Genomic DNA, 23,309 nt, shown 5'->3' on the forward strand with positions numbered 1-23,309 from the left:
GAATTTGGACAACTACTGAGCTATCCTCATATTTTCATGGGTTGGGAGACATACTTGCAATCCAGGGGACAGGTGACTTAACCTGGATTAAATATGTCTGGGAAACACCCCTCTAAGTAAGGAGAAAGATAGACTTTGGGACAACCAGGGTGGGGGCATGTAGCCAAATCTCCAAACTAGAACTTAAAGTGAACAAATATAATCACAAATTAGGCACTCTTTTACCAAGCCCAACCTTGGGTGCACTGCCAAAGTTTTTATACAACATAAAGATTATTTTAAAGCTGAAGAGTTCCTAGATGACATAGAACCAAACCTGTCCAGAAATCTCTATGTCCATTTTAGACATTAGTCCTTCCCCATGCACACATATGCCCACAGATGTGTTTGTTGAGACTAAGTAGAGGAGCAGGGCTGTTAGTCCTGTAGTTTGGCTGATGAAACCCTGGCCCATGTCCTCTTTTTTTGCCAAGAGTATAAACTGGCAAAGGCAAAATGGTTATTCCCAATCTGCAGGAATTTAGGGACTGTCCAGCATGAGGAGGCACTTAGAATTCTTAAAACAGACACCAGCCAGCACACTGTATTTGCAGTCTCTAAGTATTGATTTGCAATATGGTGCATAAGGCGCAAACACATCTTGGCCTCAAAATGTAATCAACCTTTACACACAATTCTTATAAATTGTGTGTTTCTTTAGACTCAATCCTAATATTTTCTGAACAATTTTTAATGATTTTTTTTGTACAGGTATCTATTAGACAGACATTTTTTTCTTTTGTTAACCCTATCCTTCTTCTGCCTCCTGGACAAAAATGTTAACTCTACATTCCTTACCATGTATATAAATTCAGAATTTTTTTAGACTGGAGGTTCGAAGTGTTAGCTAGGATAAAACTGCTACTCTAGATACAAAAAGATTGAAGAAATACTGTATATATTTTCTGTTGTAATGTACGTTTCACCAAAATTTGCTTAAAAAATCATGTTGGTTGCTCACATTCTCATTGTTCTATCTGATTTTGAATTTCCTGAAAGAATTGTACCTTTTGTTTAAATAAAAGTTTATATTTTTTTGAAGTGGAAATGTTTTTTGAGTCCTACTTATTTTTAAATGTGTCCTTATTCATGTTTGAGTAATATGACATACTAGGAACACAATTGGTCTATTAAAACATTTAATGCGTTGAACTAATATAGAGGCACTGTGAACCTCTTTGTATCATTATTAGGGTGTACATCATAACTATTATGTATTTATTGTAATTGTTATATGGTACCAGTATAACATCTTTCAGTCACTCCATAGCTCTTTAACACTTGCCTGAGAGAGTATGAGAGAAAGAGAATGTGAGACAGATAAAGAAAGAGAGAGTTACAGTGTGAACAAGTCATTAGTAAAAGTGATGAAAGAGTGTACATTCGAAGTCGCAGGGGAGGGTATCAAGGCACAGATCTGTAGTGTGGCAGAAGATGGAAAACTGGGAGGGAAGTTATGGATTAGAATTTGTTTTTCAGAAAATGGTGAAAATGCTCCTTAATGATTTCTGAACCACTGGTGTGTTTTCATCTATACTTTTATTAAGTGTTGTATGTGTTCTGTAATTGCATACATGCAAAACACTTCATTCATGGAACATTTCATCACCACTGCAAATTGGGTATTCTAGAATACATGAGAATCATGAAACATAACTGTCCACTTTATCCCATCCCAGAAAATATTTTGTCGATAAAAAAACCATCATGCCTGACATCCCTGGATGTTATACATGAAAATCAAGGGTAACTTCTAAATCAAAAATATGAAAGGTTCCTATATCAGCCTTCATCTACTTGCAGGTGTCTAAAGGTGAACCAGAAACTGATAAACTTCTGATTGTCATGAGAAATGACGTGTGTATTTTAAAACAATGCCTATGTTGTACTATTGTATATTTTTCTATCAAGCCAGTTCTGCTAAATTCATTCTTCAAGCAATTGATTTAATTAATATCATTAATAGTTGCATTAATTTAGTGGTATAGGTTTAATATCCCGTTTCCCCTGTGGGAAGTAACTTCATACATACACTGAATTATTTCAACTACAGACTGATTATCAGTTACTTATACTTCAAGTGGTGTCAGTTTTGCTTCTAATTTCTTTATAGATGATGTTCTGTGCTTCTATACTTGTCCCATTGCCTCAATCTACAGAAATAGATAATTTGCAAATGCCCAATGCTTGGACATTTCTAAACACATTCCACATATATGATGTGTTAATTTGTTTGTTTAAGTATAGCTTGTTAGCAATATATGCATTTACCCTTAAGTAATGTCTTGCTTTCTTAGAAACTAACTTATATGATTAATTTACCAACTTGGAATTACACATCATTTACTCCACTACATCCAGAATAATATATTAGTCATATTTTCCAGGAGCGCATTCTCTTACCTTTCTCGTGAAGAGATTGTTTTTGCTGGATGACTTACTCGCAACCTGTCTCTGACAGCTTTCTTTGTTACTCTATTTTTCCGCTAATGTTTAAGCTCTTTTGAGGTTGTATTTGAGTGCATTATTAGTAAAGGGTTTGAAACAAGACGTTTTAAATTTTGAGCAATAATAGATATAAATAATAAAAAAATAATGACAATTCTCAGATAACTTACTTGATCACCCCATCTTCGACATATAAATCCGCAAGGAAAGACTGGTCATCATTGACTATTTTTCCCCCTTTGATCAGCAGTCGGTCACTCTAAAACAAGATGATAGATTTGTGGAAAAATTTAGAAACTTTAAATAAGGTGCTCACCACATTAAACACATCACATGTTGTCATTAATGCAAGTGAGAGTTTATCCCATTAACAGTTTAAATCAGTTGTATTTCTATTTACTGGCAGTGAAAATGTATTTACATTTGATGTGAAGTCTATTATTTATTAAGAAAACAATGAAAAATATAATAAATGGTGTAATGTGGTTTCATCTTCAAGATCTTTGCAATTTACTGCTGACATAACAACACTGCTAGCATTTAATAACTGATACATTTTAATAGTGCAGTCAAAGACTGTTTATGTGATAACAGCTCTTATACGTTGGTTAGTGAAACATCGTGAAACTGTTGAAACATATTTTAATTAATCCATAACTAAATAAAAAAAGATAACAGAGGTTATTATTATGAGTAGAGGTGGGTGAAAAGCGCAAAATTTGCAGTAGTGCCAATACGCAAAATTACAGGAGGTTATGCGGAATTAAGCTGGGAGCGTAAACAAGCATGTAGCCAAAACGTACCCAAAAAAGAAAATCAGTATAAACATAATAGAACATGAAAAATAGCTGCCAGTAGCTACTCAAGCACTGTTGTAGTGCTTTTTTATTAGGCATTTTTGCCCCAAATTTCGTAGATTATGCGAATGGGTTTGATTGGTAATTTCACCTCACACAAGTAACATGAAATTACCAAAATTACTTCAATGACTGCCGCATCGTTACATTTTCACCAGGCCTAATTATGAGTTTAAAAGGTGGTCAGTAAATCCCCCAATGGACAAATAAGGAAATTTCGGCTGGATTGGAGGGGAGCTTTTTGCCGAAAGTTCTCCCTCCTATTCAACCGAAGCACTGATGGCAAAGTGAGATGCCAGCCAACTACTTTTCCATGGTGGTCTGCTCGCATGGTGTTTTTCAGTATTTTAGTAAAAAAGAATACATAAATGATTAGTATTGATGTGACAGGAGTTTTCTCTCTGTGTCTGGGGGCATTGTTGATTTTTTCACACATAAGATTGTAATGCCTCTCAAGTCTGTCCTGGGCACAACAATCTGTGTTGGAATGCATGGTCTAAATAAGGAAAGCTTTACAAAGCATAGTGCTAGTGGCACTGAGATGGGTTAGCTCCAGGGAAGATGTTTCTGACAATGGATCCAACTGATGGTCTTTTATCAAAACTGATAGTTGATGGCCACTCAATGAGTCTGTTTAGAAGTACGTTTTGAAGAAGTTTACTGATGATTTACTGTGGTTCAGACATTCTGACAAGTTCTGAATAGTAGTTTATACAGATTTTTTAAAAATATGTAGGTGAAATAACTCCCCACTTCCACTGTCAATACATGATAATACAAGGCTTTGAATCCTTCATACACTTTTAGTCCTACCTTCATCTGCAACTTCCTTTTTCTATACAGAACTCCAACCGATAAAGGAGTTTTTATGTTGACATTCTCTCCCACATGTATGCGGACAATACGCAACTATATCTGAAAATCTTATCCTCTGAAAACATCATATCACTCAATACCACCCTAATGTTTACTGAAAACTGGTTAACGGTGAATCATTTATTGCTTAACACCTCTAAAACGGAATTCCTGTTCATCTCCCCTCCGAATCTCATCCCCAAGCTAGACCTCTGGCTGAATCACCTCACTGCTTTCAACTGTACGCCTCTCATCGTAGACGCAGCCAAGTTTCTCGGTATCCCCATGGACAAGCACCTGAACATGAAAGGTCATATCAGCAATGTATGCAAAGGGCTAACCACTTGATAAGATCCCTCAGAAATATCAAACCTTTCCTTCCTCTAAATGATTTAAAGCAAGTGGTCCAAACGCTTGTCTTGCCGAGGTTAGATTACGGTAGTGCTACCCTCTGTGGCCTTCCCAAATACGCTCTGCCTCCTCTAAGGGCTGCACTTAACTCGGCTGCTAGACTGGTTACAGATACCAAGCGAAAAGATCATATATCCCCAGTTCTAAAATCCCTCAATTGGTTGCCCTTCGAAGCAGAAAGTACTGAGTTGGCCTTGTACTTTGTGAATAAAGTCGATAAGATTTATAAGGGTTTACCCACCCCTATTTCGCCCTCGGTGGTGGGGGACCCGGGGACTTTCTGTTTCATGGGGGTTAATACCCTGTCATCATTTCCTCCGCTGTCTCAGATGGAGTTTGAGGCACTCTGCTCAAAGATCAAATCAGGCTCACCAGCGGATCCACTGACGCCTGCTCATTTTCGCCAGTTCCACTCTCTTCTTTTTCCGCTGAACTTCAACCTGGTCAATCTCTCTCTGGCCTCAGCGTCTGTACCAGGCCAAGGTTATTCCTCTGCTCAAAAAATCCTCGTTGGACCCTGCAGAGCCAGCGAACTACTGCCTGATTTCCCAATTGCCGTTCTTGGCAAAGGTGGCAGAATCGCATGTGAATTCCATTCTATCCAAGTTTTTGGAGCAGAATGCCATCTTTGACCCATCCCAACATGGCTTCCGTGCCTGCCATAGCACTGAGTCTGCTCTACTGGTAGTCACGGAGGTCATTCGGGCGAACTTGGATGTCGAAGACTCAGCGGCCTTGGTCCTTTTGGACCTAAGTGCCGCTTTTGACACCGTCTCCCATGCGATACTCTTAAACCGCCTGCAGGAAATAGGCATCAGGGACATGGCTCTGGAGTGGCTCCGGTCTTTTGTGGAGGGAAGGTCCTTCCAAGTTCACGTCCCTCCTTTCCATTCTCAAGAGCTCGCCTTGCGTCAGGGTGTACCGCAGGGTTCAGTGTTAAGCCCCCTATTGTTTAACATCTTTGTCCAGCCTCTGGCTGTGTTGGCGATGGGAAGGGGTCTGTCACTGGTATCATACGCTGATGACACTCAGCTAGGGATCGCATTTTCCAAGAAAAGTTGTACCAACTTGATCAAGTTCAAAGAGGACCTCTCTGCGATTGCGGACTGGATGGCGACGAACTGCTTACAGCTTAACGCCAGCAAATCCGAGATCCTGCTGTTTGGGAAAGACCAGGGGTTGTGGTCCGAGAATAACTCGCCGGACCGCCTGAAACCTGCCCCCTCGCCCAAGGAGACAGTGAAAAACCTAGGCATTTGGTTTGACAATGGCCTAACATTTGACGCCAATCCAAAGCAGCGGCTGGGGCTTGTTTTGGGCTTCTGAGGGGCCTGAAGCCATTGTTGGGCTTCTTCTCTCCTAAAGTTCACCAAATCATCCTTCAGTCGACAATTTTGTCTAGACTGGATTACAGGAACTGCCTATACTTGTGCGCGAATAAGGCTAGCGTCAAGAGTCTTCAAAGGGCACAGAACGCAGCTGCCCGCTTGCTGATGGCCCTTCCACATACTAGCTCCATTTTCCATGTACTTCAGAAACTCCGCTGGTTGCCGGTAGAAAAGCGCATTCAATTCAAGGCGCTTTGTTTGGCGCATAAGATCTTATCACCTCAGGCACTGGTGGGACTGGCGGGGCTGCTAGAGTTCTATGCGCCACAACGTCCTTTAAGATCCGCCGCCTTAACTCTGGTGTGCACCCCGTGTGTCTGGAAAGGAGGGGGGGTGGCCGTTCCTTTCGCAGCCTGGCCGCGCAACTTTGGAACTCACTTCCTGTGTCCATCAGAGTGATCCAGAATCATCTTGCATTCAGGAAGGCCATAAAGACCTGGCTTTTTCCAGCGTAAGCTTTTCTTCTCAGTTTCCTGTCCTGGAGTCTGTGGTCTGAGCTGGGACGCCCCTTCGCTGGGGCAGCCATGCGCACTATAAATCTGATAAATAAATAAATAAAATTCGAAGCACGAATTCAATTAAAGATTGCTGTTCTTACACACAAAGCCCTTCACCTTAACACTCCTATGTACCTTGCGCAAACACTTAAACCATCCTGTGGCGTAAGAGCTTCAAGAAGCGCAAATACACTCCTCCTGAAACCACTCATCCTTATGAAAAAGAGAAGTTGTCACAGAGCTTTCTTCAGAGCTGCCCCTAAGATTTGGAACTCTCTCCCACCGGAAGTTTGCAAAATCTCCTCATTGGCGGCGTTCAAAGTGGAAGCCAAAAGATTTCTAATAAACAAATTCATACCCCAATAGGGTTAGACTCACGGGCCCGTTGACATTGCACCTGCTGACTTTGTTCCTATTTTTGTACTTACTTTTGATACAGCACCCCTTTATTGTACACTGTGTTTCACCCTTGCTGCCCACTTACACCTGTTTTATTGTATTACCCTCCTGGTTGTATTTTTGCACTGTATATTCTTTCTCTCCCTTCCTCTTATGGATATTGTTATAGATATTGCTTTTGTCCATCCTACCATCATATTGTAAAGCGCTCTGTTATCCCTCAGGATGTTGTTTGCGCTATATAATACTTTATAAATAAATAAATAAATCATTGCCAATGTAAACATCTGATTTGACAAACCTCAAATGACTCAACCGAATGTCATCTTATCAGGCCTAGTCTCTCACAACCTAATCTATACTGTCACTGGGCTGACTGAGATAGAAGGCTGTACATTAGTTAGTTAGTTAGCTTAGGTTTTATCCCCTTCCATGCTCATGACAAGCTCATCTCGTCATGGCATATACCTCTCAGGTGCTCATGACGAGCTGAGCTCGTCATGACCACACTCGTTTTTATTGCTGTCCAACACAGCAGGGGAAACTCTCTAGCAGCGATGAGGTTATTGAGTGTGTAAATATACAAAGGTTTCTTGGCGCTGATACTGATATCTGGATACATCTGAGCCAGAGCGGTTAAAGTAAAAAAGTTTTGAGAGGTTTTCTAAAAGGCATCAGGTGGTTTTCCGCTCTGAGTGAGAAGGGCAGAGCATTCCATGCTTTCAGTGTTACAACTGCAAACATTGTACCTCCCATCCTAGCTTTCTGGAATTTAGGCACTATAACTAGAAAAGCAGAGGTGGAGCGTAGTGCTCTGACTAAGGCATATCTCTGAAAGAGAGCTAGGATGTAATTTGTAGCATGCTCGTCCAAGTGAACAGCTTTGTAACAGTAGCAAAGAGACTTGAAAGTGCATCTTTTCTCAGTTGAGAGTCAGTGAATTGATCTCAGGTGTTGAGAAGTGTTTTCTTTTTGTGATATTGAGGATTAAACTAGCTTCTGAATTTTGAATAAACTGCAGCTTCCTTTGTGCGTACTTTGGAAGCTCTGGATGTAGTGCATTGGTGTAGTGGAGCCAGCTAATGACCTGGGCTTGAACAAGTTGTAGTTTGCGCTCCTCTGGACTGACCAGGAGAATCTTTCTCAGTATTTTAATCTTGGAACAGTAGGTGGCAAAGTGTTTGAATATTTGCAGCTTGAAAGACGTTTTGCTGTCAAAGATAAAACCCAGAAATCTAGCTTTTATCAGGTGTGGGGGTGTTCCTATAGATTGTGGCCATCATCAGTCTGCCCAAGCTGAGAGGTTACCAACATCTACCACCTCTGTTTTATCAGAGTTTAGTCGCAAAGAGTTGGCTTTCATCCAGGAGGCCACACTTGTGAACCCTGACTTAAAACTTTATTTTGAGTTTCCCTTCTCATCCAGTCTCATAATTAAATATAATATTATTATAATATCATAAATGAGTATCATCTGTATGGGTGTAAAGATTCACACCAAACAACTCAATTTCACAAGAGGTGCCACATGGCATCTGAAAAGAGTGGGGCTCAAGGCTGATCCTTGGGGACCTCCATGTGGTTGGGGCCCAGCTTCCGACTGGAATTGACTAAGTGCAACTGCTTGGTTCCTGTCTGTAAGAAAGGATATAAATCTTCCAAGCACTTCTCCTTTTACTCCTGAATCTTGGAGGCAATTAAGCAGGATGTTATGGAAGATGGTTTCAAAAGCTGCAGATAGATCCAGCAGGAACATGGCAGCTGATCCACCTCAATCCAGGGCCATTCTTATACCATTGGATGCAGCGAACAACACTGTTTCCATGCTCATGGTTGGTCTGAAGCCGGACTGGATCCTGTGAAGCAGATTGTTATCCTCCATGTGTTGTGACAATTAATATAGAAACCCAGCTCTCTAGGATCTTTATCATCACCCGCAGCGAGATCCGTCTACAGTTCGTACAGTTGGTTATTTCCAATTACAGCTTTTTAAATAGTGGTAGGACCACTGCCTCTTTACAGAAATGAGGCATCTGGCACATCTCTTAGGACTGATTACATATTAAACTCATCAAGGGAGCCATGGATTAGCCAAATATTCCGCACTGTTTGGCAGGCAAAGGGTCCTGTGATGAGACCAATTTGATAGTGCAGAGTCTATCCATAACTGTTTCTACCATAATCTGTAAGAAGGTGCTCCAGCTCTCTGATTTGCCATTTATTGTGGCTGAGGAGATGGAGAACGGGCTATCTTCTGCAGGAGCGCTGATAACAGGGTCAGGGAGAGAAAAGGTTGGCCAGAGGGTAGACATTGTAGTTATAATATAGGATGACAATTTTTGACAGAACTCCTGGGAAAGGAAAATGTATTTAATAGGAGCCGCTCTTGTGGCAAAGGCCTTGTAGTTCGCAAAGGCCTCGTTAGAATGGTCTTTTGATGAGCGGATGTGATTTTACTAAAATATTATTGTGGAAAATGGTCAATAGTAGTTTATAGTGTTCAAGTTCTCTTTTATATTGTTTTTTACCATCTTCATGGTACCTGCTTCGCCATGCCCACTCCTTCACCTTGCATTGCTGTTTTGGCTTGTACTAGTGGATCACTGTACCAGGGAGCAGATAGGTGTACCCAATGGGAGATACTTTTTTCTGCAAGTACCTTGGATAGAGCTGCTTTTATCCACTTACTAAAATCTGACATGTTGACATTGATATCTGCTGACAGTGGCAAGTAAGTATTAATTAGAGACTTGCTAAGTTTGCTAGCATCCATTTTTTCCCACTGAGGAAAGGCTTTTTTACACTTAGGGATCTGTTTTCCAAAATACAATTTATTGGAAGAGCAAAAAATACTGATTGATGGCCGGACCATGTTAGTTTTTGAATACTGCAATACTTGCTTGTATCATTAATGTGGTCTAAGGTATGTCTCGCTTGGTGGGTATGTTCAAATACTTACTAAAGAAGAATGCATGCCAGTAGAAAATATTATAATGCTGTAGCATTTTTATCAATGGCATCATTAATATGAATATTGAAATCACCTAAAATAATTACTTTACTGGACTCTATGTATGCTGCAACAAATGTAAAGTACAGATACACTACAAATTCACATTAAAATCTAGTTCAAAAACAGGATATATGTAAGAATAAAGACTAACAATAAATAGGCTATAAGAATCGACTTCAAATATTTTTTCAAAACTATTTCATTCATACGACCAATCAATGCAATCACGTGTGCAGCAATTCTTAAAAAATTAAGAAAACTCTCAAATCTAATTTCATGAAGTAACTGATCTCGCCTTTTCTTCAAAGTAGCCCAAAGGTATGATGCCAATGAGACACACGCCACAAGAGCATCCAGCATTTGCAAGAAATACAGTGCAGGTCTGCAACTCCTAAAATTAAATTTCCGCAAGATAGGAATTATAAATCTCTTCATCTGAACAGTATAGGGGGAGCAGAACAAGCGTATGTGCAAGTCTGTCTGTGAAGAAATCCCATCACAGGTGCAGAAGGTCAAATCCCCTTCAGAATATACATTGCTGGGATATCCCAACATCAAAGGAATATAATTTAAGCAACATCTTATTAGAAAGAAACTGTGCTGAGGGTTAGACACAGTAGTTGAAAAAGAACTCATTTATTGTTATTCTTTATTCTTACATTATATCCTGGTATTGTACTAGATTCTTTATGGTATCTGTACTTTAAATGCTATGAAATTTAACAAAATAAAGAGTATTGCTTGACTGACTCACAAACCAATTGTTAGAAATGGGGATCTCTAGTTGGCAGTGGTATGCACACTGTCCAAGTAGGGACCCTTCCTTCTAGTCAGGATAAGGGAGTTACACACCCAAGATAACCCCTGCTCCCATCCTTGGTAGCTTGGCACAAGCAAGCATGCCTATCTCAGAGGCAATGTGTAAAGTATCTGTACATAGCACACGCAGTAGCACAGTAAAAACCTTACAAATGGACACTACGCCAGTTTAGAAAAATAAAGTATCTTTATCTAAACCAAGCAAGAGCAAAATGCCAAACATCCAAGGTACACAACTGAAAATATGACTTTTAAAAGGTTTCAAGCAATTCTGTCCATAGAACTCTAGGGATGCGGTGATGTTACACAAAGTACTTAATCAAAATACAAAAGACAAAACAGCATCAGAGGAGGAAAGCATTGAAAAACACAGCAATGCATCAGTTCCTGAGACCTTGGGGAGGCGATGCGTCAGTACTGATGCACGAAGGAGAAATATTGAGTCAAATCCGGATTGTAGGGGGAAGTGAAGCGTTGATATCCAAGACGATTCTGGGATGCAGGTGATGTGTCTGGAAAACCTGTTGCACAGGTACAATACGTGGAAATCTGGAAGCGATGGAGATCAATGTAGCGGTGGGTTCTTCAGCCGCGGTCCCACAATGCGTTGATCTTGTCAGCCGCCCAGCAGGACCTGCATTGGAGTCAGTGTGGTGATCTTGGACTTCGAAGACATGGTGCGCTGAACTCGAGCTGCATCAAATTCTTCGGTCGCAGGCAAGCACTGAGTCAATGTCTTCGGCTGCACTGCAGTGGTGCATGGAAATTTCTCCCGCATAGTGGTGCTGATGTGGAAAAACAGGCACTGGAAGTGGGATGCATTGATTTTGATGGTTTAAAGCAGGTCTTTGCAGCAGGAACAACCTCCAAGGGCCTAGAACTGGAATTGTCACCATTTGGCAGGTCAGACCTCCCAGCAGTGGAGCTCAGGGATGCTGTAGGTGAAGTAGTTGCTGGCCCTGAGACTTTTTAACAGGAGGCAAGCATAAACAAGCCAGGATACAAAGCAGAGTACAGTCCCTTTCTCTCCAAAGCAAAAGCAGCAACTGCATCTCAACCCAGTAAAGCAACACCCAGCAAAGGGGCAGTACTCCTCCTCAAAGCTATTCAGCTCTTCTCCTTGGCAGAGGTACTTCTTGATCCAGAAGTGTTCTAAAAGACTGGGTTTTAGGTACACAACTTATACCCCTTTTGGCCTTTGAAGTAGGCATTCTTCTAAGGATTATCGTTGTAGTGCACAGATTCTTGCCCTGCCTGGCCTTGGCTCCAGATACACTCCAAGGGGGTGGAGACAGCATTGTGAGAGGCCAAGCACAGCCCTATTCAGATGCAGCTGACAGCTCCTCCCACCACTCTAGCTCAGGAAGGCCTATCAGCCTTGTGATGGGCCATCAGGATATGCAGGGCGAACCTCAACTCCCTTTGTGTGAATGTCTAGACTCTAGAGTGATTGCACAAACAGGCCTCTGTCAGTTTAAACCAGATGTTGATTCCATAGGCAGGTAGAGGAACAAAATGGATAAACAAGAAAATGTTCACTTTATAAAAGTCTCAACAAATGGTTAAACAGCACAACACTGAAACAGTGAAAAACATATGTATTGGAAAAAATCCTCTAATTTAGAGAAAATAACAAGAACACTTATTCAACAAACACAACAAATACTAGTGATAATTTACAATCGTGACATACAAAGGTGATTACAAAGGTGATAGATGGTGACTGTACAAATTGCGACACTACAAAATGTATACAAAAAACATGAAACATCAATTTTTCTTAATGATAGCTTTATATTCCTAGCAACAGAAAACCTTAGCAAGACCTCCTATATTGCATGGGTCTTGTTGGGCAACAATGCTAGATCAGGAACGTCAAAGTTTCGACCCCTAGTTATGTGTGCGTATCAATAACATCATTGTGGCCCTTCTTCAGGACAAAAAACCATTGTGTAGGGCATGCACACACATACCTATCTTGCCTTAAAGGCTCACCACTAGTTACTAATCACAAGAAGATGTTAGCCAGCCAACTATGCATCACTGACGCAGTAATACACAATAAAGATCCTGAATTCATCTGGATCAAAATCAGTGTTGGAAGATGGGTTATTAGTAGGGGTAAGTTTGCACCTACTACTAGCAATAAGACCACCCAAGCAATATGAGAGCCAGGGAAAGGCTCAATACATTAGCCTCTGGCTCAACCAATGCTGGCTGGCTGCGAGCAAGCAGGCTTAACTCAGGAGATAGGTATGTAAAGCATGTAAAACAGAAATAAATTAAATAAGAAAGACATAACATACAACAAAAATCATTCTTCAATTTCTAAAAATAGGACATAGTTGTATTTCTAAAATTACACCAAAATGACAAAAATCTAATTTAGGGAACCCAAGATATGAGGTTTTATAGATTAACCACTTTATAGTACTTAAAAGAATCGCACCAACCTGGGACATCTGGTTGCGCTTGACCGGGACAAATTCAACGTTTGAGGTTGATTGTGATGGAGCCCTGGTTGGATACACTAAGCGGGAGGCTCCAGTCAAGATGGGACCTTCGGCCTTAGAAACATTTCTGGAGGGTTTTTCTCTTGACGTCCTGTGGTACCCTACAGTAGGCCGATTTCGATGCAACATCATCAGATTACTTTTCCATAAGGCCCATGTCAAATCCTGAAAGTTTGGAGCTCCTGAGCTTTCAGGGGGACAAACCTGAAACTAAGGCCGTGTCGCAGTTGAAGGTTGTCGACTTGACTCTCAACATCGGGTTGGTCCACTTATGGAGCTTTTTCCAAAAATTCCTTCAAACTTCTGGAACTTCTTCCTGAAGATCCTCTTGAGAGTTCAAAGTGTCCAAAACACAAATCCAAGGGTCTAGATGCTCTGTGATGGTCCTTGGTAGTTTGGAACTACAGATCCCACAATGCACCTGGCAAAATCTTTAAACGTCCACTTGATGCACTCCAGGCTGGGGAATTCTTGAGGGAGATGGTACTGTGAAGCTCTGTTAACCAGTTTGTTTCAGGGAGTCCACTCCCTAATCCTTTTTGAAGCAAAACAAACTCCTCAAGGCTGTAGTTCCAAGTGTGCAACAAGAGCAGACCTTTAGGGAGCAATCCTGTGTGGTGCAGATCAAGGTTCCAGCAGGGCAATCCTTTTGGAGTGTAGCCTCAGGCAGGAAATCTGAGTTGCTATGCAGCACTCACATATTTATTCAATGCACTGGAGTGACAAGCAGGGGGCACCCCTGTCCAATGAGGTGCCAGGTGCGACATAAAAGCATGATAGCTTCCTCCAAAGTGTGGTATAGTCTTGTCCCACAAAGCACTGCACCCCACCTCCACTTCCTTCAAATTCAATTGCTGGGTCTGCCATCAGGCTGAGGTTACAGGAAGAGGGGGTGGGCCTGGCTGGTATTCCTTACTGTCCTGCTCTCTTCGTAGCCCAGTCTCATTTTCCCAGCCCCCGATCTGGCCTGTTCTTTGCAGCTGCAGAGTTTTCCTCATCAGATAACCTCTGCTCTAGGCAGCCACTCATCAAAGCAGCCTGACTAAGCCTGTTAAGGCTGACCAATCAGGAAAGTCTGCTTGAAGGCTGGATATTGGCTCAATTAAAAGAAAGTTCTATAACTTCTTTTCTGTACTAGTCATGATAAAAACAACAGTGGCAAGTTATTGGATTGATCATTGTCCATTTTTATGTCTTTGAATGATATTTATAGCTTATTCCAAGCAATAGTTATACTTAAATAGCATATTCCAATGTTAGCCTATAGAGCTAATCTATATCTATGCTAATATTATAAAGAGAGAGCCCTAACCTTTGAGGCGGGTAATCTCAGTAACCACAGCACCAATCACAACACCCAATACAGCATTGGAAAGGGTAATTGCAGCAGAAGGACATAGGCTATACAGATGGCCACCATATACATTTGAAAGGTAAAAGAACCTTGCCAGCAAAGTAGTCCCTTGTGGGCGTGTGCGTGGGCGGGGCGCAGCATGACGACAAAAAAAAAGCATTTCTTAAACGTGTGCGTTGTGCTGGGGGGCGTGTGCTGGGGGCGTGACAAAAGCTGGGGGCGTGACAAACGACAATGGCCGTGGCAATTGCGCGGGAGCAAGGGGCAAGACAAACGACAATGGCCGCGGCAATTGCGAAATTGCACGGGAGCAAGGGCCGTGGCCAATGGCCGCGGCAATCGTCCGACACCAATAGCGCCACATTCCTAAATTATGATGCCTATCGCGCACCTGGGTGTGTGCGTTCAATGGCCGTCTGCGTTCAGCTGGAGGCCAGGTAAGTAACCGTTCGCTCTACTCAATTGTGGGCCTGCACGTTGTGCTGGGGGCGTGTCACACATACTGGGGCCAAATGCAGTGTGTGCCTTGTGCTGGGTGCGTGTCAAACAGTCTGGGGCCGAATGCCGTCGGTGCTTTACTAAATTGCCGTTACGTTCCTGCCTTCACGCCATGTGGGTCCTAAAAAAATAATAATACCGGGAAATAACTTTCAAGGGTCACCTAATTCGAATTGTAATACGGTCGCCGCTGGAGCCGGGCCTCAAGCGGGGGCACACGCCACTGAGCGTGCCGGCGGGGACAATAACTGCAGCGTCTCATGCGCGCTGTCCCTCAACTCTCTGCATAAACGAATTTACACACGGCGCACAACATCAACCAGGGCTGGAGCCGGCCTCAAGCGGCGGCTGACGCCACTAAGCGGCCCTGCTGGCACACTAACCTTGAAACTGACTGCACTTTCCCACACGCGCAGCGTCTCTAGCGCGAGCTGTCACCCACTCAACTCTTCATACCCTGACAACGTCGGGACGGCTGCTAATATTCTATAATAGGGGAAAGTGAAATTGGCAGTTTTCCCTCACCAGGGCATATACAACATACTTTATAATGTCCCTGTTTATAGTTACATGGCTCCCCACCCGTGGGGCACTTAGGGGAGACCTTAGACGTGACTTATATGTAAAAATAAGGTAGATTACCACTTTGGAAGTACCTTTTATTCCAAAGTCGAATTTGCAGGCAGTTTATTTTTTAAAGACAGACTGCAAAGCAGGGCTGGCTTTAAACATGACAGTAGGCACACAGCAGTGCCCACCCAGTGCAGGACATCTACTGGTTCTCTAAACCCCCCTGGCCTATTATATTCTAGGGACTTATGGGTAGTTTGGATCTCCCTTCCCTGATTATACACTAGAGAGTTACAGGGTCTGTCATTGTCAATTGTAATTATACCTAATTTCCATATACCTTTTTCATCAGAGCACTGGCCCTGCGCCTGGTTAGCAGAGCCCAGTCTACAGTCAGAGTTAGTTACCCCAGTATCAGTCATAACATGTGGATGATCAGAGCCAACAAGAATGACTTTCTCACAATCAACACATACTTTCAACTCGGATTTACTCTCAAAACTACCACGGCAATAAATCATTTCACTTTACGAAAAGAAAACTGTCTGCAGCACTACTTTTTTCTGTATGGTCTATCAAATTATGGCAGTCACTCCCAGTAAAAATAAGAGCCACTGACATACAACTGGGATTCAGAATAATGGTTACTAGTTAATTATTCCCGACCTGACTATCATGGATATCCGGACAATCCGTTTTCTACAAAACAAGACAAAACACAAGACTGAAGCCCACTCAGTTCATAAAAAAAAGATCTGGCCAATTTATCAAAATCTTCTGCAATATCTCAATCAATCTTACCTGTCAAAAGATCTTCTTCTCAACCTGTCACTGTATAATTAAATGTAAATAAATTGCTATCACAAGGCCATATACTCTATCACCTGGTCAAATTGCGCCAACTTCTACAAGGTTCATTCCACAATAGTGCATAATTCCTGCACAAAATGGACTTTGATATATGACCATTGAATGCCTATCAACCTCTACATGCCCTGCTCCCCTTGTTCGACTCTTACACAAAACTGCACTGGCTTACTTTTCTGTCTGTGCTTGTGCGAAGTGACCATGCTTCAATCCATAGCCTGTAACTTCTTTCTTCCTGCAAATTGATAAATACTTTTCGGCAATATATAAATCTTCAGAGCTTCCTCTAGCCTGACAATTCAAACCACCATAAATTCATACAAGCTAACACACCCGTCACTTCTTCGAGTGATGACATCTACCTTCTTCTGAATCCAGGAAAAACAAACTGGGTAATGCATTTAAGGGTTTCTTCTGAAAACACAGGAATGGCCGCTAAATTAACAAGCATTTGCAATGCAATAGGTCTCGCATTAGGAAAGTTTGAGCTATTGGTATTGTAAATGACAAATTTTGTATTTATGTGTTGGTTTTGAAAATAGCGAAATTATTAGCTTTGTCATTTACAATGCTAATAGGTATAGCTTTCGCAAATGTGACACCTATAGCATTTGTAATGCAATATGTGTATTATTTACGTGACTTACATGTATTGATATTGCAAATAAATGGCTTTTATTTATTTTTTAATAAATAATACTTAAATAAAAGTTATTGTAATTTATAATGGCAATAGCTTAAAGTTTTGTAAATAACTTTTGTGAAGATTATGTTCAGTGTATTTTATTGTGACGAAAATCCAAGAATAGATGTGAAATATTAACATCTTTTTGTGACATTTATAATAAAGCTTGAAACATTGAGAGAACATATTTGAACTAGTTGTTGTTGAATCGTTGCACAGATTGATGCGGTGGTGGCGCTGAGTGATGTTGTGGTGCCCCTGAGTGATGCTGTGGTGGTGCTGAGTGATGTTGTGGTGATGTGATATATAGAGTGAGGGCGATAGATAGAGAAAGGGCGATAGAGTGGGGGCGATGGATAGAGTGGGGGCGATAAATAAATAGAGTGAGGGTGATAGATAGATAGATAGATAGATAGATAGATAGATAGATAGATAGATAGATAGATAGATAGATAGATAGATAGATAGATAGATAGATAGATAGATAGATAGATAGATAGATAGATAGAGTGAAGGCGATAGATAGAGTGAGGGCGATAGATAGAAATAATTATGTGGCACTGAGTGGTATTGTGTGGAGTGTGTGTGTTGCATTCAGTAGAGTGTAATTATGGGGCGTGTAATTATGTAGCACTGAGTGGTATTTGAAGTGTATGTTGCATTGAGTGCAGTGTAATTATGTGGCGTGTAATTATGTGGCACTGAGTTGTATTTGGAGTGTATGTTGCATTGAGTGCCGTGTAATTATGTGGCGTGTAACTATGTGGCACTGAGTGGTATTTGGAGTGTATTGTTGCATCGAGTGCAGTGTAATTATGTGGCGTGTAATTATGTGGCACTGAGTGATATTTGGAGTGTATGTTGCATTGCGGGCAGTGTAATTATGTGCCATGTAATTATGTGGCACTAAGTGGTATTTGGAGTGTATGTTGCATTGAGTGCAGTGTAATTATGTGGCGTGTAATTATGTGGCACTGAGTGGTATTTGGAGTGTATGTAGCATTGAGTGCAGTGTAATTATGTGGCGTGTAATTATGTGGCACTGAGTTGTATTTGGAGTGTATGTTGCATTGAGTGCAGTGCAATTATGTGGCGTGTAACTGTGTGGCACTGAGTGGTATTTGGAGTGTATTGTTGCATTGAGTGCAGCGTAATTAAGCGGCGTGTAATTATGTGGCACTGAGTGATATTTGGAGTGTATGTTGCATTGTGTGCAGTGTAATTATGTAGCGTGTAATTATGTGGCATTGAGTGGTATATGGAGTGTATGTTGCATTGAGTGCAGTGTAATTATGTGGCGTGTAATTATGTGGCACTGAGTGGTATTTGGAGTGTATGTTGAATTGAGCGCAGTGTAAATATGTAGCATATAATTATGTGGCACCGAGTGGTATTGTCTGGAGTGTATGTTGTATTTAGTAGAGTGTAATTATGTGGCGTGTAATTATGTGGCACTGAGTGGTATTTGGAGTGTATGTTGCATTGAGTGCAGTGTAATTATGTAACATATAATTATGTGGCACTGAGTGGTATTGTGTGGAGTGTGTGTTGCATTGAGTACAGTGTAATTATGTGGCTTGTAATTATATGGCACTGAGTGGTATTTGGAGTGTATGTTGCATTGAGTTCAGTGTAATTATGTGGCATTGAGTGGTATTTGGAGTGTATGTTGCATGAAGAGCAGTGTAATTATGTGGCACTGAGTGGTATTTGGAGTGTATGTTGCATTGAATGCAGTGTAATTATGTGGTGTGTAAATTGCATTAACTAAAACAAATTCGCATGGTTAGGCAGAGAGGTGGACTCAAGGACCTCTAAATCTCATATAAATAAGTAGTCCAAATCAAAGAAAGACCAGGGGCGAGGTGCGGCATGCTACACTGACGAATATGCACGAGTGAAAAAAATTCTTCTACAAATCATGACTGATTACACCTGTACAACTTGAAACAGAATGCGGAAAGCAAGGTACCAGCATCTTATTCAGCTAGAACAATGAGGTCTTTTAAAGAGTTTTCAAGCAAGAACTCTAAAATGCAGCTGTAGAAAAAGACTCAATAAAATATGAAAACTGGTGGAGAAAGGAGATCAAAACTGTAAAACCAATATGAAAGCTAAGCAACTCATTCTAACAAGGTTAGCCCATTTCTATGAGATTAACACATGAAATCACATGAATGAAAACAAGATTGCACTGGGGAACAGAATTCCTGATTACACAATACTTTCCTTAGGGTGATTGCTTCTAATGCGCTGTTCTGTGCGCTTCGCATTTACTGGGAAGAGGCAGGTTACTAGGCCCTGCAAGGGGTTAACAGTCAGCAAACAGATCTCATGAGGGGCGGACCTTTGAGTCCGTGACGGCGCCCTCGAGCACACACTAAACAGTACCTGGGTCCAGGATGCCGCGGACAATGCGGGGAACAGCTGTGGACCGGCAGGGCTCAGCAGGGCGCCTGAGGTAGGTCCGGCTCGTGGCAGCGTTGAAGAGATGCGGCGCTGGATCGAGGCCTCCGAGGGGCTCTGCGGGCCGTCAGGGGTGCTGTCTGTTGTCCGGGCATAGGCGGGGCTCCTGGGGCAATCTGGCGGCTCTCCTCCTGGTGGGGCTCTGTCCGGCCCATGAAGGCGTCTCTAGCTGAGGCGTTACGGGCGGGGCGCCCACGGGGAAGGAAGCGGGCGAGACCCAGGCAGAATCCGTCCGACGGGACGTTCACTTGGCGCGTGCTTTTCCAGGCGGGGTAAGGCTCTTGGGATCCGCAGCGCACAGCTCACAGGGGCTGCGGATCTCAGAGGCACAACGCACAGGGCCAGCCGATACACGTGTACGGGCGGGCGCAGTGCAAGCTCTCAGCCAGCGGGGAGGCGGCGCAGTCCGTCAAGAGGGGGGTGAAGCGGGTAGAAGCGGCCCATGGACACAGTGCAAACACGGCTCGTGGTCAGAGCGGGTCACACGGGCGGCTGGCAGTCACGTCGGAGAACATTGCCGGTGGCCGCGCCCCCACGTGTGCTTTCCCTCCCTGCGGGTGCCCGTGTTTAAGACAGTGTGCACGGCGCCGTGCTGGACGTGCGTGTTCGCGCACCCAAATCCACACTAAACGCTCGTAACACCTGCCTGTCCCTAATCCCCCCGAGACGGGCAGCTAAACGTCTCCAGCTGGACGCATCCTTCGGATGCTATTCCAGCGAGACCTAAAAACTAACCTGCGGTAGCACAGTAGTGTTCTATGTGCCATAAAGAGCTGAAATTCCTCATCAGGAGTAGAAAGATCTACATAAATTCAATTATAATTCAATGCCTCTACTGTTGTCAGATCAGCTGCTAAGCACCAGTGGCATAAACTACAAATAAACTATAACATTAAGGAATATTATAAAAACTTTGCATTTACTAGTTATCTCACTTTGATAAACAATATACACAAGGCATAAGAGCAAACTCTTTAATTCCTTTCAAACAGTAGTTGAATGTCATCTGCCTATAACTCGCTCTGAAATTCTCTTTCTTTTATTAAATGTGCCAAAGGGAGCTTGTAGAGATGAAACAACGAATGGGATTGTAATGAACCCTGGGGTACTCCACATTCTCGCAGTGTGGGTTGCAAGCAGTATTTGCCAATTTTAACATATCACATATGCTCCCAGAGTAATGATTTTAGCTATGACCATACTTATACTATAATATTAAGCATTATTTTAGTATTGTAAGGAGGATCCCAAGGGCCACTGACAGGTCTAGTAATGCAATTGCTGTTGTGTGGCCTTATTTTGAGCTCTAGCTCCTTCTTGTTTATCCACAATTACTGTGTCCATTCATTGCAAGTGGCAGAAGCCGGATTGCCCATCATCTAAGAACTTGACTTTCTATACATTATCTTGTATTTGTTTGAGGACTTTATCTATGATGATTTTAAACAAGGCTGTAAGTGTAGAGATTGGTTTTAAATTGCCTGATTAGGTGTTATCTATTTAGGGCCTTATTACGAGTTTTGTGGTTTTTATCTGGGACCACTACCATTGCAATCCCCTGGAAGACCGACAAGCCCATGGTGCACCCGGATTATGAGTTTAATCCAGGGTGGGTGGGCGGGTGATGCTGCTGTGGTGTAATTGCAGCAGGTATGTAAGGCTTATAGGAGAACATAACGCCACCCTAAGAGAGCCTGCTGCACTCACGTGCACTGTGTGGCACTGTGGGGCATGCACCATGTCATGCATACCACAAAATGAACGCATGATTGTGCAATTGTAGGGGGGCACAACATGTGCCCCTCCACACATGCCCCCATGGCCAGATTCGCCAAGGGGCCTTGTTAATGTTAATGGGATTTATAAAGCGCACAAATACCCGGGGTGTCTTGACCCCTTTACCTGCATAATATGCTCAGCTGTACCAGCATCGGTACTGCCAGCATATTGAAGGGGTGAAGGGGAGGGTATATTAAGACATGTGCCAGGCTCAGTGCCAGTTGTTATGCCCGTTTTCTACCATGTCACCCTTGAAATTGTGCTATTCTAGAGACGAGATTCTGAGGTTGCAACTGCCCTCACATTCATGTCCTGGGCCTAAACTTCGGGGTCCCCATGACAAGGGGGACTCACGTTGCCCAACCTCCAAGAGTCTGTTCATAGAGTAGGCACAACTTCTTATGTAGGCAGCAAATACTAAGATGTATGTAGTTTCTGAGACTTTCTCGAGGACCAGAGGGACACGGGGTACTCCGCCGTCAGCCCTACCATCCTCTCGTCCTATGATTCACTCTACCACAGGTCCACCAGTTTTCCATGCTCCTAACATGTCAATGACTCTGCCCCAGCCCTGCATTCCTTCAGAGATCCCGACCTGTCAGTTTCAGGGCCCCTGGCATGCCTCGGAGCACTTTCAGAAACACCTGCTTTTCCCTTAAATAGCTGTTCATCCAGCGGCATATATGTCTGTCAATAGTGCAGCAGGTGCAGTAGTGCCAGGGCCCAGGGAAGTTAGGCGCCCACTGCATCCCAAATATTGCTATTTTATTAGTCATCTGAGGATATTCCTTGTGTACATTATGGTGACCCGATAGCACCCTTGCTAAACCCTAGCATCATCGCCTTCAGAGCACCACTGACTCCAACCCAGCCCCGTTGATCTCTACACACCATATAAAGGGGAGCCAGGCCAGCAGCAGGTCTCTACTCCTCCAGTCCTGACCTCAAGGAAGCCTGGGGCAACCAGTGCCCTCCCACTCACCCATGCTTTCCATCAACAAGTCAGTGATAGCCCTCATCCCCGCTGTGTCTCCCTACCTTGGGCGCCTTCATCACATGCTTATCTCCTGACCTATACCCCTGTCCCCACTCACCCTCCCCCCGGCACTTACGCGCTCACCCCGCTTCCTCACTTACCATCGGCTTACAATGAGCCGTAGCGCCTCGGGGTTGCCGTGGTAGGCGGCTCACGTGGTGGGTGTCATGCCATCCTCGTCGGGGGAGTTGAGGTATTTGCGTGTGGCCTCCTTGAGCAGGTCCAGGTACCCGTCCCGGGCCGCCCGGTGGTACTGGTCATTCATGGTGAGGGGTGTGAGGGGCTGCCAGGCTCATGGAGAGAGGGCAGTGCCCGTCAGAGGGGCACCTGGGACCGGAGTGAGCTTGTCCGGGAGCAGAGCTATGCCTACGCTCGAAACCATGTCACGCAGGACATCATAGTGGGGAAAGGGCGGGAAGACGTTTCATACCGCTAGTGTGTAGTGGGCAGGGACAAACGGGCAGGGCTTCTATGCTAGTTCACATGCCTCTTGTTTGTAAAGGGTCAGAGACCGAGCAGAGCTGCTGATGAGGAGAAAGCAGCCTCCTGGTCACAGGAACTACAGGGGGATGGCGCTCGAGAAACTCATGGATGCAAAGACCTCCCTCAAGGATTAGAGCAAATTTTCGATGGCAGATATGGGGATAACGCACACTTGTCCATCCTCGACCTTGCTCACTAATGTTTTGGGCTGATTAAAACGCTACTGAATTTCAGCTTCAACTCGGGCATGTGCAAATCCGCCCGCAAGCGGATTTGTGGATTTTTCAGAAATTTTGCGAGATTCGCAGATCGCGAAATTGCCGAAAATCCGC

At 43.1% G+C, this 23,309-nt stretch overlaps 1 protein-coding gene across 1 annotated transcript in view; it reads right to left on the bottom strand.

The window, feature by feature from the left end:
• Window positions 1–23,309, bottom strand: part of DPYSL4 (dihydropyrimidinase like 4) — a 255,676-nt gene that overhangs the window by 215,165 nt on the left and 17,202 nt on the right. Inside the window, exon 2 of the mRNA XM_078641144.1 lies at window positions 2,658–2,746. Within this exon, the coding sequence (XP_078497270.1) occupies window positions 2,658–2,746 (89 nt within the window). The remainder of the gene's footprint in view (window positions 1–2,657; window positions 2,747–23,309) is intronic.

This window comes from Lissotriton helveticus, chromosome 5_1, assembly GCF_964261635.1.
Source record: "Lissotriton helveticus chromosome 5_1, aLisHel1.1, whole genome shotgun sequence".
In the NCBI taxonomy this organism is placed as follows: Eukaryota; Metazoa; Chordata; class Amphibia; order Caudata; family Salamandridae; genus Lissotriton; species Lissotriton helveticus.